Here is a 21,839-nt window from a genome sequence, read left to right as displayed (position 1 = left end):
TATGCCGGAGGTGGCGGGTTCAGACCTAGCCCCGGCCAAAATCCAAAAAAAATTGAGTTTTGAGTGCTAAGCAGGCGTCTGCTGTCAAATGTTTTATGTTTCTGTTCACTCCTTGCTCATCTGAAATAGTATTGCTTTTTTCATCTCGCATAGATTTTTGAGGAATAGCTAACTAAAACTATATTTTGGATGCTAAACAATTTTTCCGAAAAATCATCTCTGATGAATAGTCTGCCTCATTCTCATGTTACTGGAAATACCCTCAGCCTTCACCCTAAACTCTTACTCTCTGTTTTTTTTGTTGTTTTTTTTTTTTGAGACAGAGTCTCACTTTATCACCCTCAGTAGGGTGCTGTGGCATCACAGCTCACAGCAACCTCCAACTCCTGGGCTTAAGCGATTCTCTTGCCTCAGCCTCCCAGGAGCTGAGACTATAGGCACCCGCCACAATACCCAGCCATTTTTTTGTTGTAGTTGTCATTGTTGTTTGATGGGCCTGGGCTGGGTTTGAACCTGCAAGCTCTGGTGTATGTGGCAGGCACCCTAGCCTCTGAGCTACAGATGCTAAGCCATGAACAAACTATTGTTTTCCTGGAGTTAAAACTCCAGAAAAGCAAGTACTAATTTTAGATTATTAACTTTCACCTTTATTTTTCTAGAATGAAATTAAAGCCCTGTCTGAGGAAAAAACTGCCATTAAAGAACAGCTAGATTCATCTAACAGCACCATTGCCATCTTACAAAACGAGAAAGACAAATTAGACTTAGAAATTACAGATTCCAGAAAAGAGCAAGATGACCTCCTGGTTCTCTTGGCTGAACAAGATCAGAAAATAGTGTCACTGAAGAAAAGACTCAAGGATCTTGGTTATCCAGTAAGATTAAAATGTTTCAAAAATGATTTGTATAATGTTTCTTTGCGATGCATTTTTAATATTTTTAATATAGCATGGGAAAGTTGCACCTATATAATATACACAGTGGGTTCTTGAGTATACGGTATCCTCTATGTTGCTTTCACTGTGGTGAGTGAATTGACTTTTAAGAGAAGGATTAAGTTAAGTTTCCAACACCTGTAATCTATTTTCTTTTATATCTTGAGGCTGTCACATGAATTGATTTGACTGTTTATGGCAGCAGAATTGTCATCACACCAGTGTGCCCTTATCTTTTGCCATGTTTGGTTTAGACATGTGTGTACAGAGGTATAGCCATTTCATCAGCAGGGTTAACTGATAAGATCTCATTCATGTTAAAAATGATAGGAAGCCTTGAGCATTAAATCAAAAAATCACATGGCTTGTATTCTACTGTAATTATTAGAATATAGAACTTATCAATAGAGTGTATATTATTGCATGCTGAATGTGACATTAACAAATCTTCATAATATTAAATAGCATTTTTTAAAATCTAGATTGTAGAAGAGGATGAAGTTGAACCCGGAGACCAAGAAGATGAGGATGATGAAAATGAAGAGGCTGACAAGGACCAGGATAGTATCTAGCTTTAAAATCTCCAGGAACGATAGGGGTGATGTTGTAACTTGGAGGATGGAATCTTAAGACAGTACTTTGGTTTGCCTCTGCAGAAAATAAAGACTTAGACACATTCACTAATAAGACTATTGATATACTTTTTCAATGTTGCCACCCATGTTAAAAACCCCAGAACTCTAACTTTATGCAGAATACATACCTTTTATTTAAATTCATAGGAACTGTCCCAAAATACAATTTGCAGAGAGCTTCAGACATCAAAGGATGCACCATTTAAGGCGTGTGGTGGCAGTGCTAGTGGCTTTAGTTCACTTTACTTTTCAGAATTGGTGACTTTAAGTACTAACATACTTGATTTAATATGTATTGAATTGGAATCATTGTTTCTAAATTCAGCATTTGAGTTTTTAGCTTATGATTTTCTTTTAAAGAAATGAGTTCACCTAAAGACAAGATCGCCTGGGCTGAGAGATGATGTGTATCATCAGCCCTGCATCCAGTGTGACTGCGAAGATGTGCGGAATAGGACGGTTGAGAATGAGTGCCTTGACACTGACGTGGCTGCATTCTGTCCTCAGTGACGAGCAGGATGCTGGTGCACACAGGTGATGTGGACGATGAGTCTGAGAAACTTTGGCAACAGTGTATTAACATGGTTGGTTTTCTCTTTATTTTGAGCTAAACATCTAGAACATGTTGTAAGTTAACAGCTCATGCAATTCAGATTTAGTATTGTTGATTATCACAAAACATATTATGTTCCTAGTTTTTAAAAGACCCAAATTATGATTTATATAATTTATTGTCATTTTTGCTGAATAGGTTTAAGTCAGATAATAGATTTTTTTTTTTTTTTTTTTTTTTTGTAGAGACGGAGTCTCACTGTACCGCCCTCAGGTAGAGTGCCGTGGCGTCACACGGCTCACAGCAACCTCTTAACTCTTGGGCTTACGCGATTCTCTTGCCTCAGCCTCCCCAGCAGCTGGGACTACAGGCGCCCGCCACAACGCCCGGCTATTTTTTGATTGCAGTTTGGCCGGGGCTGCGTTTGAACCCGCCACCCTCGGCATATGGGGCTGGCGCCCTACTCACTGAGCCACAGGCGCCGCCCAGTCAGATAATAGATTTTTAAAAAGCAAATGAAGCAATGTGTCAAAATTTAATGTTTCATAATAAAAATAGATACTATGTTCACTTAATCCCTGTTCATGGTTCCCTTTTTGTAGATTTTGAAGTAATATTTTATTCTTAACATAAGGTGAAGCAGGGCAGCACCTATGGCTCAGTGGGTAGGGCACCAGCTCCATATACCGAGGGTAGCGGGTTCAAACCCAGCCCCAGCCAAACTGCAACAAAAAAATAGTCGGGCGTTGTGGCAGACACCTGTAGTCCCAGCTACTAGAAAGGCTGAGGCAAGAGAATCGTCTAAGCCCAGGAGTTGAAGGTTGCTGTGAGCTGTGTGACACCATGGCACTCTACCAAGGATGATAGATGATAAAGTGAGACTGTCTCTATAAAAAATAATAATAATAAAAAGGTGTGGGTGGTGCCTATGGCTCAAAGGGGTAAGGCACTGGCACCATATGCCAGAGTGGTGGGTTCAAACCCAGCCCCAGCCAGAAACTGCAAAAAAAAAAAAAAAAAAGGTGAAGCAAATAGAAATGGTGAGGGGAGTCTCTTAAAATTAACGCTACTGAATGTTAAAAGTGGTCTTATTTAAACGTGATGATTAGGGTTCTCAGACTGGAGGGAGCTAGTTGGAGCAGCTGCAGAAGTGGGAGAGGTTAGAGAAGGGTTCAGACATTTCTGAATTCAGCCTTGGAGTTCTTACTAATGATTTCCTTTTGAAGAAATGATTTACATACAGGCAAGATACTCTGAGTGGGAGATGCCTCCTGGGTTCAGAAATAGTTTGAGCAGTCCACTGAGGGACAGACTTCGGAAAGAGGAGGGTACTCCCTTACCTTGGTAGAGAGATAGCTGTGTGTTAGAGGACCCATGAATGCTGCCTGTGTCCCTATCCCACCGCTGCTGCCATGCCAGGGTGCTCCTGCCTTCAGAGAGCTACTGGGCCAGCTCAGAGTACATGAAACCTCCTGGCGGCTGGCACCACATAATGAACAGTGGGTTAATGACCACATTTCAGGCTAATGTGACAAGGATAAAACTGGATCAGGACTGAGAATTTCTAAGTGTGGAATGCTAGGGATCTTTGGAAGAAATATCTGTAACACCAGTGCCAGTGTGCCAGACTCAGTCACTCGGGCTGTCCTGAAACAGGGTGACACGGGAGGCCTCAGAGCTGCCTGATTCAGCCTGGAGCTGACAGGAACATCTTCCTAAACCCAGCCACAGTTTTTGCCTGAGTTGGTTCTGGAGCCTCCTAACTGATCTCTCCTCTGGGCATTGCCTTTCTCACACTCCTTCCACATTCTCCACCCTCACACAGAAGGCTTTCTAAAGTGCAGGTGGGGCAGGGGGTGCTGCGGCTGCTAACGGTTTGGAGTCCTTAGCAAGGTAGGTGAGACCCTGTGCTCTGCTACTGTCTAGCTTTGCTGCCCTTCCAGCATCATATTTTAGGATATAACCCATATATTGGCTATTACTGGCTGCTGTGGTCTGAATGTTGATATTCCCTCAAAATTCCTATGTTGAAATCCCCATCCCAGGGCAATGCCTGTGGCTCAAAATAGTAGGGCGCTGGCCCCTTATGCCAGAGGTGGCGGGTTCAAACCCAGCCCCAGCCAAAAACTGCAAAAAAAAAAAAAAAAAGAAATCCCCAAAGGTGATGATAATAGGAGAAGGGGCCTTTGGGAGGTGATGGGGTCCTGGGGGCAGAGCCCTCATGAATGGGATTAGTGTCCTCATAAAGAGGCCCTAAAGAGACCTCTTGCCCTTCAAGCGTGAAGGTTTGCAGTGAGAAGATGGCTGTCCTGGAGAACATGGTCTCTCTCACCACACTCCACATCTACCGGTGACTTGGTCTCCAACTTCCCAGCCTTCTGTTGTTGACAGAGCTCCTGATGGATGGTGTTTTGTCATCCCAGCCCGGACAGACGGCAGACAGATGACATCCTCGTGCTTTCTCAGTGCTCACGTTGCCTGTACATGTCCTCTTTGCCTGTCTGTCAGCCCTTTCATCACCGGTGGTCGTGGTCGCCCCTCCTGAGGGCCGCAGTAGTGGAGCCGTAATCACAAAGCACGAAACCTCCCTGTGATTTGAAGTTTACACCTCTAGCACTGCTGAAAGAAAGGAATAGTCACCCAGCGTTACAGTTAACCAGTAAGATCACAGCACATTTTAATGTGTTAAGTTACTGATCTGAAATTACGCTGATAAAAATCAAACCCTTATGTTTTCATAGTTTTGTTACAAGCTGATAAGGGCATCATAATGCTCACTAGAACTAGTGATCTTCGCTGGTCTAGCAAATTGGTTAATTCACCATCTATAGGTTTTGGGGATATAGCAGTGAAAATGACAAAATCCCTTCTCTCTTTAAACTTATATTCTAGAATAAACAACAAGAAGCAAACATACAGCGTGTCCCCAGAGTCACCACACATAGGGGAAAATGGGAAACTGTAGCTAAATGGACCTTCATTTACAAAATAACTCATTATAAAATTTTACAAGGAAGTGTCCACAATATTTTGTAAAAGTTTGTAACTGATCTTTTATAAAGCTACATCTAGCTACAATTTTTCATTTTACCTGCATATGGCAATTTTGGGGACACCCTATGTAATACAATGGCAAGGGCTATGTGGTTTCTGGAAAAGAGTTTGCATTTTATTCTCAGTTTGATAGGAAGCCAGAAAAGTGCTAAGATACGATTTACATTTCATAGATTACCCCTCTCCCGTGTTGAGAATTGGCTGTGGGGAAAAAGATAAGAAAGATAAAGAAAGGCAAGGCTGGGGGCCTGTGGCTCAAGTGGCTAAGGCACCAGCCACATACACCTGAGCTGGTGGGTTCAAATCCAGCCCGGACCCGCCAAACAACAATGATGGCTGCAACCAAAAAATTGCCAGGCGTTGTGGCGGGTGCCTGCAGTCCCAGCTACTTGGGAGGCAGAGGCAGGAGAATCCCTTGAGCCCATGAGTTGGAGGTTGCTATGAGCTATGACGCCACAGCACTCTATCCAGAGCAACAGCTTGAGGCTCTGTCTTAAAAAAACAAAAGATAGGCAAGAGACTAGAGGGAGTCTACTGCCATCCAAGGGTGTCCACCCTGAAGCCCCAGGTTATGTGAGGATGTTTTTGTTTGTGTGTCTGAGATCACAAAAATAATGCATGCCCTTCTTTTTTTTTTTTTTTTTTTGTAGAGACAGAGTCTCACTTTATGGCCCTCGGTAGAGTGCCGTGGCCTCACACAGCTCACAGCAACCTCCAACTCCTGGGCTCAAGCGATTCTCTTGCCTCAGCCTCCCGAGTAGCTGGGACTACAGGCGCCCGCCACAACGCCCGGCTATTTTTTGGTTGCAGTTTGGCCGGGGCCGGGTTTGAACCCGCCACCCTCGGCATATGGGGCCGGCGCCCTACCGACTGAGCCACAGGCGCCGCCCCTGCATGCCCTTCTTTTTTTGTTAGTGTTTGTGTTTTTAATATGTGGTCAGAGACAACTTTTCTTCCAATGTGCCGCAGAGAAGTACAAAGGTTGGCCAGCCCTGGAAGCAGATGTGGTAGAGACTACGTTATGGGGTGGAAGTATCTAATGTGCTACAGTTTGAGCTGAGAGGACTTGATAAATTGCTTGCGCGTAGGGAATAGGGCAGCAGAAGTCAGGAGTGATTCCTGGGGAAGGGTGGTACGGTTTCCTGAGTTGGAGATGGGGTGGAAGAGGTACCAGGTGGTGATCTAAGGTGATTTTAGGCTTGCTAAATCTGGGATCCAAGAAGACACAGACGTAGTACATAGGTTCAGTAGGCAGATAGGGGCTAGAGGTACAGCAGGTGAGTGGTACTGAAGTCCTTACCCAGTGGTGTAGAGAGAAGGCAGCCAGGAACTGAACCTTGCTCTGTTCAGTCCCTCGAGATCAGGAAGGGCTCCTGAGTGATCAGAAGCCCTTGTATCCTAGGGCAAATTTGATCATTGGAAAACTCAGAAAGCTGTAACTTTGAAACTGATTTTCTACTGTCATTTGGAAAAATGAAAACTTAATTCTTTTCAAAACTGTTTTAATAAAAGTTATTTTATTAATGTCTTTACTAGGCACCTAACTAACCCTGCTTTTTGAGAAATCTGCCCTGCTAACCAAATAGAAGATAAATAACTGAAAAAGTTTTTTTGTTGTTGTTTTTTGAGACATAGCCTCAAGCTGTCACCCTCGGTAGAGGGCTGTGGCATCACAGAACACAGCAACCTCCAACTCCTGGTCTCAAGTGATTCTTCTGCCTCTGCCTCCCAAGTAGCTAGGAGTACAGGCGCCTGCCACAAGGCCTGGCTATTTTTCTTTTTTTTTTTCTTTTTTGTAGAGACAGAGTCTCACTGTACCGCCCTCGGGTAGAGTGCCGTGGCGTCACACGTTCACAGCAACCTCCAACTCCTGGGCTTAAGCGATTCTCTTGCCTCAGCCTCCGGAGTAGTTAGGACTACAGGTGCTCGCCACAACGCCCGGCTATTTTTTGTTGCAGTTGGGCCGGGGCTGGGTTTGAACCCGCCACCCTCGGCATATGGGGCCGGCGCCCTACTCACTGAGCCACAGGCGCCGCCCAGGCCTGGCTATTTTTCATTGCAGTCATCATTGTTTGTTGGGCCCGGGCTGGATTCAAACCTGCCAGCTCAGGTGTAGGTGGCTGGCGTCTTAGCTGCTTGAGCAGCAGGCGCCATGGAGCCCTGAAAAAAAAAATTTTTTATAGTTACATTGTATCATTTAACAATTTGTGGTTTTATTTATTTTATGGTTTGGGATTCATTGAAGGTACAAAGAATTAGGTTACACTGAGATTGCATTTGTTAGGTAAAGTACCTCTTATAATTGTGTCTCACCCGCAAGAGGTGTGCCATACATGGTAATCCCCATCCCCTCACACCTCCCCTTTCCCTGCTCCCTCATTCCCCTACTCCCAGCTTGTATTAAATCATCTACTACCTTCATATTAGAATTGAGTATGTTGGGGCGGCGCCTGTGGCTCAGTAGGTAGGGCGCCGGCCCCATATACCGAGGGTGGCGGGTTCAAACCCGGCCCCAGCCAAACTGCAACCAAAAAATAGCCGGGTGTTGTGGCGGGCGCCTGTAGTCCCAGCTACTAGGGAGGCTGAGGCAAGAGAATCGCTTAAGCCCAGGAGTTGGAGGTTGCTGTGAGTTGTGTGTGGCCACGGCACTCTACCGAGGGCCATAAAGTGAGACTCTGTCTCTACAAAAAAAAAAAAAAAAAAAAGAATTGAGTACATTGGATTCTTGCTTCTCCATTTTGGGGGGTTTTTTTTGTTTATTTTTTTGAAAGAGTCTCACTATGTCACCCTTAGTAGAGTAGTGGTGTCACAGCTCACAGCAACCTCTAACCCTTGGGTTTAAGTAATTCTCTTGCCTCAGCCTCCCAAGTAACTGGGACTACAGGCACCCACCACAACGCCCAGCTATTTATTGTTGCAGTTGTCGTTGTTTGGCAGACCAGTGTTCAAACCCACCTGCCTTGGTGTATGTGGCCAGTGCCCTAACCACAGTTACAGATGCCGAGCCTACTGTGTTCCAACTCAATCCAGGTTAATACAAAAAATGTAAAGTCTCCATTTACTTTTATGACTGAATAGTATTCCGTGATATACATATACCACAGCTTGTTAATCCATTCCTGGGTTGGTGGGCATTTAGGTTGTTTCCACATTTTGGCAATTGTAAATTGAGCTGCAATAAACAGTCCCAGGTAAGTGTCCTCAAGATAAAATGATGTGGGCGGCGCCTGTGGCTCAGTCGGTAAGGCGCCGGCCCCATATACCGAGGGTGGCGGGTTCAAACCCGGCCCCAGCCCCGGCCAAACTGCAACCAAAAAATAGCCGGGAGTTGTGGTGGGTGCCTGTAGTCCCAGCTACTCGGGAGGCTGAGGCAAGAGAATCGCTTAAGCCCAGGAGTCGGAGGTTGCTGTGAGCTGTGTGAGGCCACGGCACTCTACCGAGGGCCATAAAGTGAGACTCTGTCTCTACAAAAAAAAAAAAAAGATGATGTTTTTTCTTCTGGGTAGATGCCTAGTGATGGGATTACAGGATCAAATGGGAGATCTAATTTGAGTTCTTTGAGAATTCTCCATACTCCTTTCCAAAAGGGATGTACTAGTTTGCAGTCCCACCAGCAGTGTAAAAGAAAGATTTTGTGGTTTTTAATGTCAGTTATTTTATCAAATGCCCATTTTCTTGAGGATTAGTGACTTCCTTGCTAACATCTCTAAAAGAGAAGATATTTTTAGTTAGTCTGCCTCTGTACTCAGAAACTTTAGACTTTTCTGTAACCTTTCAAAATGAAAATTAAGCCAGAGAGAAAATAGTAACCTGTAACATACTATTGTCTATCTTAAAATGTTATTTCTTTCCTGGCAAATTCAGTTGTTCTAGACATAACTTTTTTCTAGGCACACCCCTGGTAGCTATTGAAAAGTGGTGACTGTCACTGAGTTGAAGGCCATTTTAAAAGACACCTTGGAAAAATAGTATTAGGGCATTTAGTTACTTATTTGTTAGGTATGCCTTTCACTAATTCATACACAACTGCTTGTCTTCTGGCTTACTGATAACATTTCCCACAGTGATGTCTATCCAAGTGGCTGGCCATAAAAATCCCAGCACCATAGTCATCTGAAGGACACCCCTGATGAAGGTGATGATTATAATTTTACCATTCTCATCCACCTTCCCGTATGTCAGGACAGCTAGCTTAATTAGCTGTGTCTTAGTCTTCTCAAATCACCACAGGATGAAGAGTGGACACCTTTTGTTTTTTTTTTGTTTTGTTTTGTTTGTTTGTTTTTTGTGGTTTTTGGCCGGGGCTGGGTTTGAACCCACCACCTCCGGCATATGGGATCGGCACCCTATTCCTTGAGCCACAGGCGCCGCCCGAGTGGACACCTTTTGAATGTTGTAGTCAGGCAGAGTATGTCCATCTTCCAGATACTTGCCAGCAAGAATCAGTCTTTGCTGATGAGAAGGAATTACTTTCTTATCCTGGGTCAGCCTTTACACTCTCTAATGTATCTGAAGGTTCAACCTTGAGAGGGATGAGATTCCCTAAGGGTTTTTTTTTTGGATTTTGGCCGGGGCTGGGTTTGAACCTGCCCACCTCCGGCATATGGGACCGGTGCCCTACTCCTTGAGCCACAGGTGCCGCCCAGGGTTGTTGTTTTTTTTTTTTTGTGGAGACAGAGTTTCACTTTATGGCCCTTGGTAGAGTGCCATGGCATCATACAGCTCACAGCAACCTCCAACTCCTGGGCTTAAGCAATTCTCTTGCCTCAGCCTCCCGAGTAGCTGGGACTACAGGCGCCCGCCACACACCCGGCTATTTTTTGGTTGCAGTTCAGCCGGGGCCGGGTTTGTACCCACCACCCTCGGTATATGGGGCCGGCGCCTTACCAACTGAGCCATAGGCACACACCCCCCCCCCCAAGGGTTTTTATAAGAATCCTCATCACCTCATCATAGGGTGGTGCCTGTGGCTGAAGGAGTAGGGTGCCGGTCCCATATGCTGGAGGTGGCAGGTTCAAACCTAGCCCCGGCCAAAAAAAAAAAGAATCCTCATCATAGTGGCGTTTCATCCTGAGGTTGAGGGAAAGGAAGAGATGAATTAGACCTGGGGAGACACAGGGAGGCTACGAAGAAGTCACTGGCCAGAGAGCACCCGAGGCGTATGCTGGCTGCAGACAGCACATTGGAAAGGCTAGTAAGACATTTAAAAGCAAGCATCAAGCATTCAAGCTAAAGTTTTAATGCCCTAGATCAGCGGTTCTCAACCTTCCTAAAGCCGTGATGTATTTTCATTGTTACAAAGGGGTCGTGACCCACAGGTTGAGAACCGATGCCCTAGATAATGACCATGAACACCAACCATCATTGTCTCATAAAAACCTTCTAATTAATGAATTAATTCAGGAATATTTGAAATTTAACAAATGTCAGTATGCCGAATCTGTCCTCAGAGCTGAATCTGGTCAACCTGTAGATCCATTGGGCAGACAGTTTCTCACTGGTGTACCAAATGTATTTGAAAAATCAGTATCTTTTTTTTTTGCAGTTTTTGGCCAGGGCTGGGTTTGAACCGGCCACCTCCAGTATATGGAGCCAGTGCCCTACTCCTTTGAACCACAAGGCACCGCCCGAAAAATCAGTATCTTTTATGTGGAATTTTAGCTCTTTTCTTTCCTTTTTTTTTTTTTGGCCGGGGCCGGGTTTGAATATGCCACCTCTGGTATATGGGGCTGGCGCCCTACTCCTTGAACCACAGGCACCGCCCTTAGCTTTTTTCTTGCATGGAAATAAGGATGGCATCCAGAATATGTTTCTGAAAGGGCCTTCACTTCAGCCTCCAAACCCTAATCTTGGCAGATACCTAGTAGGTAGAAGAAGGCAAAAGGATGGTTGCCTAAGAGAGAAGGGGAAAGTGCTGATATTGGGAATGTTGTTTATCAAGCAGGAAAGAGATGACACTTCCATTTGGGGTATCTTTTATCATAAAATTGTGTGTATTAAATAACTTACTCCATTGTTATCAAAATGCACCAATAATATTTGTATCTTGTAGAAATTTGTGTTTCCGCAAAACTCTTAGCCCCTCATGTTTAACAGCATTTGTGAATAAAATTTAACTGTCATCAAGTTTATCAGATTGACTTGAAAGAAAATGTATCGTTTTTAGAAGTATTTTAAAGGTCCTTTTGTTTGTGAGAATTGAAAGGACTTGTTAGTACCTGTGTATTTTTCTTTTTTTGCTTTTTTTTTTTTTTTGTAGAGACAGAGTCTCACTGTACCACCCTCAGGTAGAGTGCCGTGGCATCACATGGCTCACAGCAACCTCTAACTCTTGGGCTTACGCGATTCTCTTGCCTCCCGAGCAGCTGGGACTACAGGTGCGGGCCACAACGCCCGGCTATTTTTCTGTTGCAGTCCGAACCCGCCACCCTTGGCATATGGAGCCGGCGCCCTACTCACTGAGCCACAGGCGCCGCCTGGTTTCGTAGTTTTGAATTCTAAGGTAAAGTTCCAAGTTGTAGTTGAGCCCTTCACCGGGGGTGAGCCAAATACCCTCACATTGTGCATGTTAGGTGAGATCCTGCCAATTGCCCTCCCTCCTCCACTCTGTCCTTTGCCTCCTCTCCCCTACCCTCATTCAAGTTTCTTTAAAAACTAAAATAACATTAAAATCAAAAAATGGTAATTTTCATAAAGTTTTTCTCTAAGGTTTAAATATCTGAATTACTATCTGAAATTGAACTTTTAAATTAAGTAACAATCTATTTTTTTCTTTCCTTAGACCGTTTTAGCTTCTACTGGAATATTTAATTAAAAGGTAGAGAGGGGGAAATAATTTTTTAAATTTTGATGTAAGTAAGAGTTTAGTGTTGGAGGTTAGGGGTCCTAGTTTGATTAGTCAACTGAGCTAGAAAGTTCCAATAGAGGCACAGCAGTAATCAAAACAGAAGTGATTGGAAACTGAAAATAAAATGGGGTGGCTCAGGTCATGTGGACAAGAGCAAAAGTCACCTGCACGAGTTTCTGGGAGAACAAGGAGAATGTTTAGAGCACTTCCAAAGAGAGCTGGAAGTGGGCCCTCCGGGAAGGAGCAGAGGTGAGAGAAACGCACACAGGGGCCGTGGGGTGTGAGTTCCCCTTCCTCTGTCCTTCAGTCCCCTTCACTGCCAGGCATTTGGGTCCTTTTCTGTAGGTTGGTGGTGAATGACCCTACAGGCCCTCCAGACTTCGTTCCACAGGCCAGGCTTTCCTCCCATTCCTCTTGAAGCCCCTTTCTTGGTGTCTTTTTCATTTAGTATAAAAAAGAATATGAAAAAGTATGAAGAGACATACTTTGGAAGAAATATCAGAAAGTGACTTTTAAAAAATGAATTATTTAACAAACTCCAGGTAGCCTTTAGTTGTGTAATTACAGATGAGCCCAGAAAGGGGCGACCCTCTATTGTTAGGGCTCTGAAAATCTTATTACATGTCAATTTTTATTCCTGGGATAGAAAAGTAGTAAGCACTGTTACAGTACCGTATCTAAAATGCTACTTTGGGGCGGCGCCTGTGGCTTAAAGGAGTAGGGCGCCGGCCCCATATACCAGAGGTGGCAGGTTCAAACCTGGTACCGGCTAAAAACTGCAAAAAAAAAAAAATAATAATAATAATAATAATAAATACAAAATAAAAACTGTAAAAAATATTAAATAAAATAAAATGCTACTTTGATGTTTATTGAAGATGTTTTTATAATGTAGAGTCTACAGACTCATTCACTGAAAATAACTGTTCCCGTAGGCAGCTTCTGACTGCATAGTCACAGGGTCTGTTCACAGTAGTAGCACTTTACACGGACTCTGCACACTGACAACACCGAGCCCACGTGACTTCTCCAGCCAAGAGGGGTCAGTGCTGCAGTTGGTGAAACTGGCATTCTGGTTATGGTGTTGATTTTCTGTGCTGTCTTTGCAAATTATTAAAAACTTTTTATTTTATATTTAGTGATGCTATTCAGTATTCCCTACTTCAGATTAACCAAGAATTGTTAACTAAATATAGGAAATTATTGATGAAATCCCTTTAAAATGGTGATTCTCAACCTTCCTAATGCCGCAGCCCTTTAATACAGTTCTGTAGGTTGTGACCCATAGGTTGAGAACCGTTGCTTTTTGTAGAGACAGAGTCTCACTTTATCATCCTCAGTAAAGTTCCGTGGCATCACAGCTCACAAGGACCTACTGGTGGAATAAAATTACATATATAAATGCAGAAGTATTACAAAGGTTCATTGCCCATTTTTAAATCTAAAATACCTGATTATAATCATGAATCCCGTATTATAGGTGATAATATAAATATGTGACTTTTCCCAGAGCACTTAGTTTATCTGCAGTGATGTTGACAGTAGACACTGAGTGTTGATGATGTTTCCAGCGCAGTCTAAGATTCGAGCAGCTTTTTATGAGACAGTATAACACTGGTAACTCATTGCCTTGCTTGTTTTCCATGAGGGCTGTTGTTAAGCTATTTTGTTTGTGCAGTTGTTCTTTTAGACCCCCAAGGACACAATCTATGGTATCTGTTTAAAAAAAAAAATGTTTTTTTTTTTTAGATAGCTCACTTTGTCACCCTTGCTAGAATACTCTGGCGTCACAGTTTACAGCAACCTCCAACTCTAGGGCTCAAGTGATCCTCTTACCTCAGTCTCCCAAGTAGCTGGGACTACAGTGCCTGCCATAACATCTGGCTAATTTTTCTTTTTTCTTTTTTTTGAGCCAGAGTCTCATTATGTCTCCCTCAATAGAGTGCTGTGGTGTCATAGCTCACAGCAACCTCAAACTTTGGGCTCAAGTGATTCTCTTGTCTCAGCCTCCCAAGTAGCTAGGACTACAGGTGCCCATCACAATCCCGAACTATTTTTTTTGTTGCAGTTGTCATTGTTGTTTTAGCAGGCCCAGGCCGGGTTTGAACTTGCCTGCCTCCATGTATGTGGCTGGCACTGTAATCACTGAGCTATGGGTGCTGAGCCTAATTTTTTTATTTTTAGCAGAGCTAGGTCTCACTCTAGCTCAGGTTGGTCTTGAACTCCTGAGCTCAAACAGTCCACCCGCCTTGGCCTCCCAAAGTGCTAGGGTTATAGGCGAGAGCCCCCCACCCAGCCTATCTGTTTAAATTTCAACTTGTTAAGTTCCCTTGCATTGCTGTAGCCTTTGAGGATCTTATTTGTATTCTAATTTTGATCACAAATACTTCATTTTTCCTGTCAACCTTAAAATAATGGAAAAAGTCAGCATCTAGTTAAAGAGAGTTGGGAGGGTGACTCACATCCATAATCCTATACTTTGAGAGTCTGAGGCAGGAGGATCGCTTGAGGCCAAGAATTCAAGGTTCCTGTGAGCTATGATGATGTGGCATTGGAGCCTGGACAATAGAGCCAGACCCTGTCTCAAAAAAAAAGTCTAGTTTAAGAGATTTATTCAAGCACAGAGATTAAGGATTGCTCTGCCCTGGGCGGCACCTGTGACTCAGTGGGTAGGGCGCTGGCCTCATATACTGAGGGTGGCGGGTTCAAACCCGACCCCCGCCAGCTAAAACAGCAGTGGCAACTGCAACAAAAATGGCCGGGCATTGTGGCAGGCGCCTGTAGTCCCAGCTACTCAGGAGGATGAGAAAAGAAACTCTCTTAAGCCCAAGAGTTGGAGGTTGCTGTGAACTATGACACCATGGCACTCTACCAAGGGCTATAGAGTGAGACTCCGTCTCAAAAAAAATAAAAATAAAAAAAGGATAGCTCTGCCCAAAAAGTACAAATTCTCAAGTGTTCCAAAGTGTGGAAGTTTGAGATCACTTTTGTAAATAAAGCTTAGGGAAGATTTACAGAATTTCAACATCTTCATGTAAAGCTTAACGCGTGGTTACAATGATCTGATTAGTTGAGTGGTCTTTTTCTTTTGGGGAAAGGTATATTTAACATTCCACAAACTGAAGATGTAGCTTTTATGGGTTCTCAGGTTCCCTCTGGTCTGAGTTAGGAACAGGATGATAAAGGAGACAGTTAACTATCATGAAGATCAGTGATGGGAAGGGAGGAAAGGTCTGGTCTCGGGTCATTCCTAGTCACTGAACAAGAATAATGGGGAAGAGAGCTAACCTGTAACCTAAGAAGCAGGGTTGCAAACATGCTCTATTACTCTGCTTCCCAGGCCCTAACCCTCTTGGCACAATGAATTTAGAGGGTCCTAAAATTTTACCATCTATTATACCCCTATCTGTAAAGAAAAAAATGGAGTTATTATTTTACCCCATTGACCTCTGTAGGTTATTGCTACAATCTAACATGCTCATGTGTGGGAAAACTCATAAAATTTCAAGTTTATTTTTTAAGAGAAGTTACACACTATACAATTGAGATTGCTTATGGAACTGTTAGATATCCAAGATACATAATAAGTATGTAATAAAGATAATATGATTTTGGCTCGGCACCTGTAGCACAGTGTTTATGGCGCCAGCCACATACACTGAAGTTGCTGGGTTTGAACCCAGCCCGGGCCAGCTAACCAACAGTGACAACTGCAACAAAAAATAGCCAGGTGCTGTGGCAGGTGCCTGTAGTCCCAGCTACTTGGGAGGCTCAGGCAGGAGAATCACTTGAGCCCAAGAGTTTGAGATTGCTGTGAGCTGTAAGCCACAACTCTACTGAGGGCAACATAATGAGACACTGTCTCAAAAAAAAAAAAAATACAATTTTGAACCTTATTTAATGTATGTATTACATATATCTAAATAAGTTTTAAATGTTCCAATTTTATACAATTGGTGTTTTTCTTGTTAAATACAAAGCATCTAGTATCAAAAACAAGACAAAGTATATGCTTGGGTTGCAAAGGAAAGGTTTTATTTTTCTTGAATCGTAATCTCTAAAAACTTTCCATATAGGCTGGGCGCAGTGGCTCACATCTGTAATCCCAGCACTCTGGGAAGCCGTGACAGTTGGATTGCCTGAGCTCAGGAGTTGAAGGTCAACCTAAGCAAAGTGAGACCCTGTCTGTACTAAAAATAGAAAAACTAGCTGGGCATTGTGGTGGACACCTGTAGTTCCAGCTACTCGGTAGGCTGAAAAGAGGATTGCTTGAACTCAAGAGTTTGAGGTTGCTGTGAGCTGTGACTCCATAGCACTCTACCAAGGGCAACATAATGGGACTCTATCTCAAAAAAAAAAAACAACTTTCTGGGCGGTGCCTGTGGCTTAGTGAGTAGGGCGCTGGCCCCATATGCCGAGGGTGGCGGGTTCAAACCCAGCCCCAGCCAAACTGCAACAACAACAAAAAAATAGCCGGGCGTTGTGGTGGGCGCCTGTAGTCCCAGCTGCTCGGGAGGCTGAGGCAAGAGAAACACGTAAGCCCAAGAGTTGGGGGTTGCTGTGAGCCCTGTGACGCCACGGCACTCTACCCAAAGGCGGTACAGTGAGACTCTTTCTCTATAAAAAAAAAAAACAAAAAAAAAAACTTCCCATCATAAATAAATTATGAAAAATTACGTGGGTGTCAAATTCAATTAAGTAACTTTCTTGTTCAAATTTGAATATGAGCATTTCCTTACTCTGTTCGGTTTTATTTTATTTTATTTTTTGAGAATGAATCTCACTCTGGCACCCTGGTAGAGTGCCATGGCATCATAGCTCATAGCAACCTCAAACTCCTGGGTTCAAGTAGTTCTCCTGCCTCAGGCTCCTGAGTAGCTGGCACGAAAGGTGCCCACCATGCCTGGCTAGTTTTTCTATTTTTTTTTTTTTTTGTAGAGACAGAGTCTCACTTTATGGCCCTCGGTAGAGTGCTGTGGCGTCACACAGCTCACAGCAACCTCCAACTCCTGGGCTTAAGTGATTCTCTTGCCTCAGTCTCCCGAGTAGCTGGGACTACAGGCGCCCGCCACAACGCCCGGCTATTTTTTGGTTGCAGTTTGACCGGGGCCGGGTTTGAACCCGCCACCCTTGGTATATGGGGCCGGCGTCTTACCGACTGAGCCACAGGCGCCGCCCTAGTTTTTCTATTTTTAGTAGAGACAGGATCTTACTCTTGCTCAGGCTGCTCTGGAACTCCTAAGCTCAAGTGATCCTCCTGCCTCAGCCTCCCACAGTGCTGGGATCACAGGCGTAAGCCACCACACCTGGCCCATGTTTTAAATATATTACAATGTGCTGCTGTTTCGGTGATGGAGTTTTTGTATTAAAGCACTCTTTCTCCCAATTTAATAATCTTTGAGCCTTAGTAACAATCATTCAATGGAAATGACTTCTGACTGGTGGATTTCAAGTAAGTTTCCAAGGCAGGAGAGTTCATTTGACAGCTGGCTGTAACTGAGGAAGACCCACCCCCTAAAGTCAACATTGAGTTCCTGCAAAACAAAACCCCCGCCACTATGTAAACCCCTGAGCAGAGAGCCAGAGGATAGACTTCCAACCCCTTCTGGGTTCTCTCTGCCTGGAGGTTTGGGTTTTGTAGTTGTTGTAATTTTTGTTTCTGTGAATAAATCCTGACTTACCACTGATTCCGTGGTCCATGGATTCATTCTTCAAATCGCGGAGAACCTGAAACTCCGGTATCACTGGTACATTTTAAATGTCTCTCTGGGCCTGATAAACTAAAGTAGGCGTCTTCAAACTTTAACCAGGGGGCCAATTCACTGTCCCTCAGACCGTTGGAGGGCCAGACTATAGTTTAAAAAAACAACTAATCAAATTCCCACGCACACTGCACATATCTTATTTTGAAGTAAAAAAACAAAACGGGAACAAATACAATCACACCGCTTCATGTGGCCCACGGGCCGCAGTTTGAGGACCCCTGAACTAAAGGAACTCACATTCCCCACACCAAGTTTTTTTTTTTTTTTTCTTCCCTCATTACCTATCTTAGGTTCATTGTCTGGGTCTCCAGTAATTAGACTGATGAAAGGTTAACAAGGGCCATGTGCAGTGGCTCAGGCCTATAATCCTAGCACTTTGGGAGGCTGAGCCAGAAGGATTGTTTAGCTCCAGAGTTTGAGACCAACCTGAGCAAGAGAGAGACTCCACCCCCATCTCTACTAAAAATGGAAAAAACTATCTGGGTGTGATGGCACATGGCTGTAGTCTCAGCTACCCTGGAGGCTGAGGCAAAAGAATTGCTTGAACCCAGGAGTTTGAAGTTGCTGTGAGCTATGATTGTTGTGCCCAGATCTTGAAATCCCCCACAAAGACCACTAACCTTAGCCGAGTGCGATGCAAAAACAATAGAGCCGTTTATTCACAGATTTGAATCTGGGCTTCTCCTGCCGCAGCAGGAGGGCAGAGAAGCCCCTACAACAGAGGGAAGAGCAGTTTTAAGGATACAGAAAAGTGGGGGGAGGAATAGGGGCTTAGGGGAAAGATTTACTACTACTGGGGCTGAGAGTGGGTGCCATTATCGCTCAGGGCAAACACACTGGAGCCGGGGTGGGGGAGGAAGCAGGTTGCCTATCACCTTTGGTATGCAGCTGTAAATTAAAGGCTGGGGGCAAAGTGGGGTCAGTGAAGGCTGAGACAAAATGGAGTTAGTTTTAACAAAATGAAGTTAGCTTTGTCCTTTCATGATGATGCCACAGCACTCTACTCAGGGCGACGAGTGAGACTTGGTCTCACAAAAATAAAAAATAAAAGATTAACTAGAAAAAGGTAAACAAATTTATTTAGTACAAGTTTTACCTGACATAAGGAAATGAAGACCCACAGAAATGGTGAAACAAAGTTGTTTTTTTTTTAAACAAAGTGTTTTTGTACTCAGTTTGATGAAGAGTGGAAAATCACAGGAATATGTGATGGGATAAATGGGTATAATCTAAAAGCAGAGAGCTGGGGGAAACAGCAAGACTTGTTCATTTCAATTCCTTTCTTTTCCTCCAGGTATAGGGAGGGCATCTCTCATATGTGTTGTGCCCAGATCTTGAAATCCCCCACAAAGAACACCAGGGAGCAGAGTCTGATGCAAAAACAAAAGGGCCGTTTATTGCAAGTTTGAACTTGGGCTCCCGGGGTCTCTGCTACAATGGATCTGAGCCAGGAGCCCTAAGCTCTGGAGCAGGGGGGTTTTATGGTCCTATGCAGCGGGTGGGCGTGCACAGCTTGAAACAAAGGGGGCACTTCTGGATTGGTCAGGTGGGGGGGTCCCTGATTGGTGGGCAGTTGTCTCATGATTTCGGGGAATTGCCTGGGCTTACCTGGAAAGTTAAGCTTACTGAGTGAAATGGTGGGGGGGAGCAAAACTTAACTCCTAAGATGGCACTGGTCTGGTTCTTTCAGATGGTCTTGTAACCTGTTTCAGCAGGTCACACTCCCTCCAGCATCTTCCATTTCTCAGTACTCCTTCAGCTTAAAATATTCAGTATGCCAAGACATCATACTGAATATTAACTTTGGGGTATTCTGTACCCCTCCATAATCAAAACTCTGAGAGCTTCTATCTTAATATTTCTAAGACTTCATGAACTGCTTTGAGTTATTCAAATGTAACAGAATTAGGGCCATAGACCAAATAATAATCTTAGGTAATTAATTTTGAAGTCTGAGTCTTTGAAAATGATAGGGGACTGCATTCCTTGGGGAATGGTTTTTTGTTTTGTTTTTTTGAGACAGAGTCTTACTCTGTGACCCCAATAGAGTGCTATGGTACCATCATAGCTCACAGCAACCTGTCTCTTGGGCTAAAGATATCCTCCTCAGCCTCCCGAGTAGCTTGGATGACAGGTGCCCACTACAGCACCTGGCTAGTTTTTCTATTTTTAGTAGAGACAAGGTCTTGCTCTTGCTCAGGCTAGTCAAGCCCCTGAGCTCAGGCAATCCACTCGCCTCTGCCTCCCAGAGTGGTGGGATCACAGGCCTGAGCCACCACACCTGGCCCTTGAAATGGGTTTTACTGAAGCGTCCCCGAAGACAGCTGATGACTAACCCTTGAAACCTCACCAGTCATCCTGTGGTGTGACTTGGGGTGACTTCTCCCAACCACTCCCTCAAGGTATTGTGAGGAGCCCTTAAGAAAAGGATATGGGACAGCCGTGTCTTGTACCTGTCATTACAAAATCCAAAGGCATATAATTACATGCTTGGTTTTATGTATGACTTATATGAAATATTAATTATCCACAGAAGTTTCCTTCAAATCACCTTTATCTTCCTAATTGCTCAATGGGAAACCCTTATGTTGGGGGGTGTTTTTTTTTGTTTGTTTGTTTTGAGACAGAGTCTCACTATGTCACCCTGAGTAGAGTGCTGTGGCATCACAGCTCACAGCAATCTCAAACTCTTGGGCGATTCTCTTGCCTGAGCCTCCCAAGTAGCTGGGACTAAAGGCTCCTGCCACAATATCCAGCTATTTTTTTGTTGCAGTCATCACTGTTGTTTAGCTGGCCTGGGCCAGGTTCAACCCACAAGCCTCGGTGCATGTGGCTGGTGCTGTAACCACTGTGCTACAGGCACCGAACCAGGAAACCCTTATAAGCAGCTAATTATTATGGGCATTTTGTGCAATTTACAATAAGGGACTAAAATTTTTCTTAACATTGATCATGCCTGTAATCTCAACACTTTGGGAGGCAGAGTCAAAAGGATCACTTGAGGTCTGGAGTTCAAGACCAGCCCGGGCAACATAGTGAGAGATTGTCTCTACAAAAAAAAAAATACTTACTTGGGAGGGGAGATACCATGATCACGAAGGTGGTTTTCCCAGGGCGAGGCTTATCCATTGCACTCCGGATGTGCTGACCCCTGCGATTTCCCCAAATGTGGGAAACTCGACTGCATAATTTGTGGTAGTGGGGGACTGTGTTCGTGCTTTCCCCTGAAAAAAAAAAATTTTTTTTTCTTACATTATTCAACAAGTGCTTATTCATGATAAATCTATTTTGGTCATAATGAGTGTTTTTGTCCGGTTAGAAATTTAATCTTTGTTAACGGGGAGGTAAGTAATTTCCCATCTTAGTCAAGGAGGAACATGGACCCGCCTGACTCATTTCTGCTTGCTGTCACCTTTGTTCACCTTCCTCTGGATGTGAAGTGTTTCCGTGGGCTAAATACCCATTTAGTAAACTCAACCAAGTCATCATATCTTTAAAATGTATTTATTATGTACCTCTGTTTTCAGAGTTCCTTTGTGTGGGGATTCTTTTATTTTTTGTAGAGACAGAGTTTCACTTTATGGCCCTCGGGTAGAGTGCCATGGCATCACACAGCTCACAGCAACCTCCAACTCCTGGGCTTAAGCGATTCTCTTGCCTCAGCCTCCAGAGTAGCTGGGACTACAGGCGCCCGCCACAACACCCGGCTATGTGTGGGGATTCTTAAATTTTCTCCCAACTTGTGTGTGTGTGTGTTTTAAAGACACAGATAAACTGGGTGGCACCTGTGGCTCAGGGGGTAGGGCACCAGCCCCATATACCGAGGGTGGTGGGTTCAAACCCAGCCCCGGCCAAACTGCAACAAAAATAGCTGGGCGTTGTGGCGGGCGCCTGTAGTCTCAGCTACTCGGGAGGCTGAGGCAAGAGAATCACGTAAGCCTAGAAGCTGGAGGTTGCTGTGAGCGTGTGATTTCAGAGCACTCTACTGAGGGTGACAAAGTGAGACTCTGTCTCTACAAAAAATAAAAAAGAAAAAAAAAACAGATAAAC

At 44.1% G+C, this 21,839-nt stretch overlaps 1 protein-coding gene and 1 non-coding gene across 8 annotated transcripts in view; both read left to right on the top strand.

Moving 5' to 3' along the window:
• Nucleotides 1–2,339, top strand: part of LOC128583038 (general vesicular transport factor p115-like) — an 86,321-nt gene extending 83,982 nt beyond the window's left edge. For all 7 annotated transcript variants that reach the window (XM_053586862.1, XM_053586864.1, XM_053586863.1 and 4 more), the window contains 2 exons: nucleotides 660–875; nucleotides 1,418–2,339. In XM_053586862.1, coding sequence (XP_053442837.1) covers nucleotides 660–875; nucleotides 1,418–1,507 — 306 coding nt within the window. In that variant the 3' untranslated portion in view covers nucleotides 1,508–2,339. The remainder of the gene's footprint in view (nucleotides 1–659; nucleotides 876–1,417) is intronic.
• Nucleotides 2,340–20,852: 18,513 nt separating this feature from the next.
• LOC128585202 (U1 spliceosomal RNA) lies at nucleotides 20,853–21,016 on the top strand. The gene has a single exon (XR_008379932.1). It is a non-coding gene; the product is annotated as a U1 spliceosomal RNA (small nuclear RNA).
• Nucleotides 21,017–21,839: the final 823 nt, after the last annotated feature.

Source organism: Nycticebus coucang, chromosome 4 (assembly GCF_027406575.1).
Source record: "Nycticebus coucang isolate mNycCou1 chromosome 4, mNycCou1.pri, whole genome shotgun sequence".
Lineage (NCBI taxonomy): Eukaryota > Metazoa > Chordata > Mammalia > Primates > Lorisidae > Nycticebus > Nycticebus coucang.
This window is presented reverse-complemented; position numbering and strand designations above follow the sequence as displayed.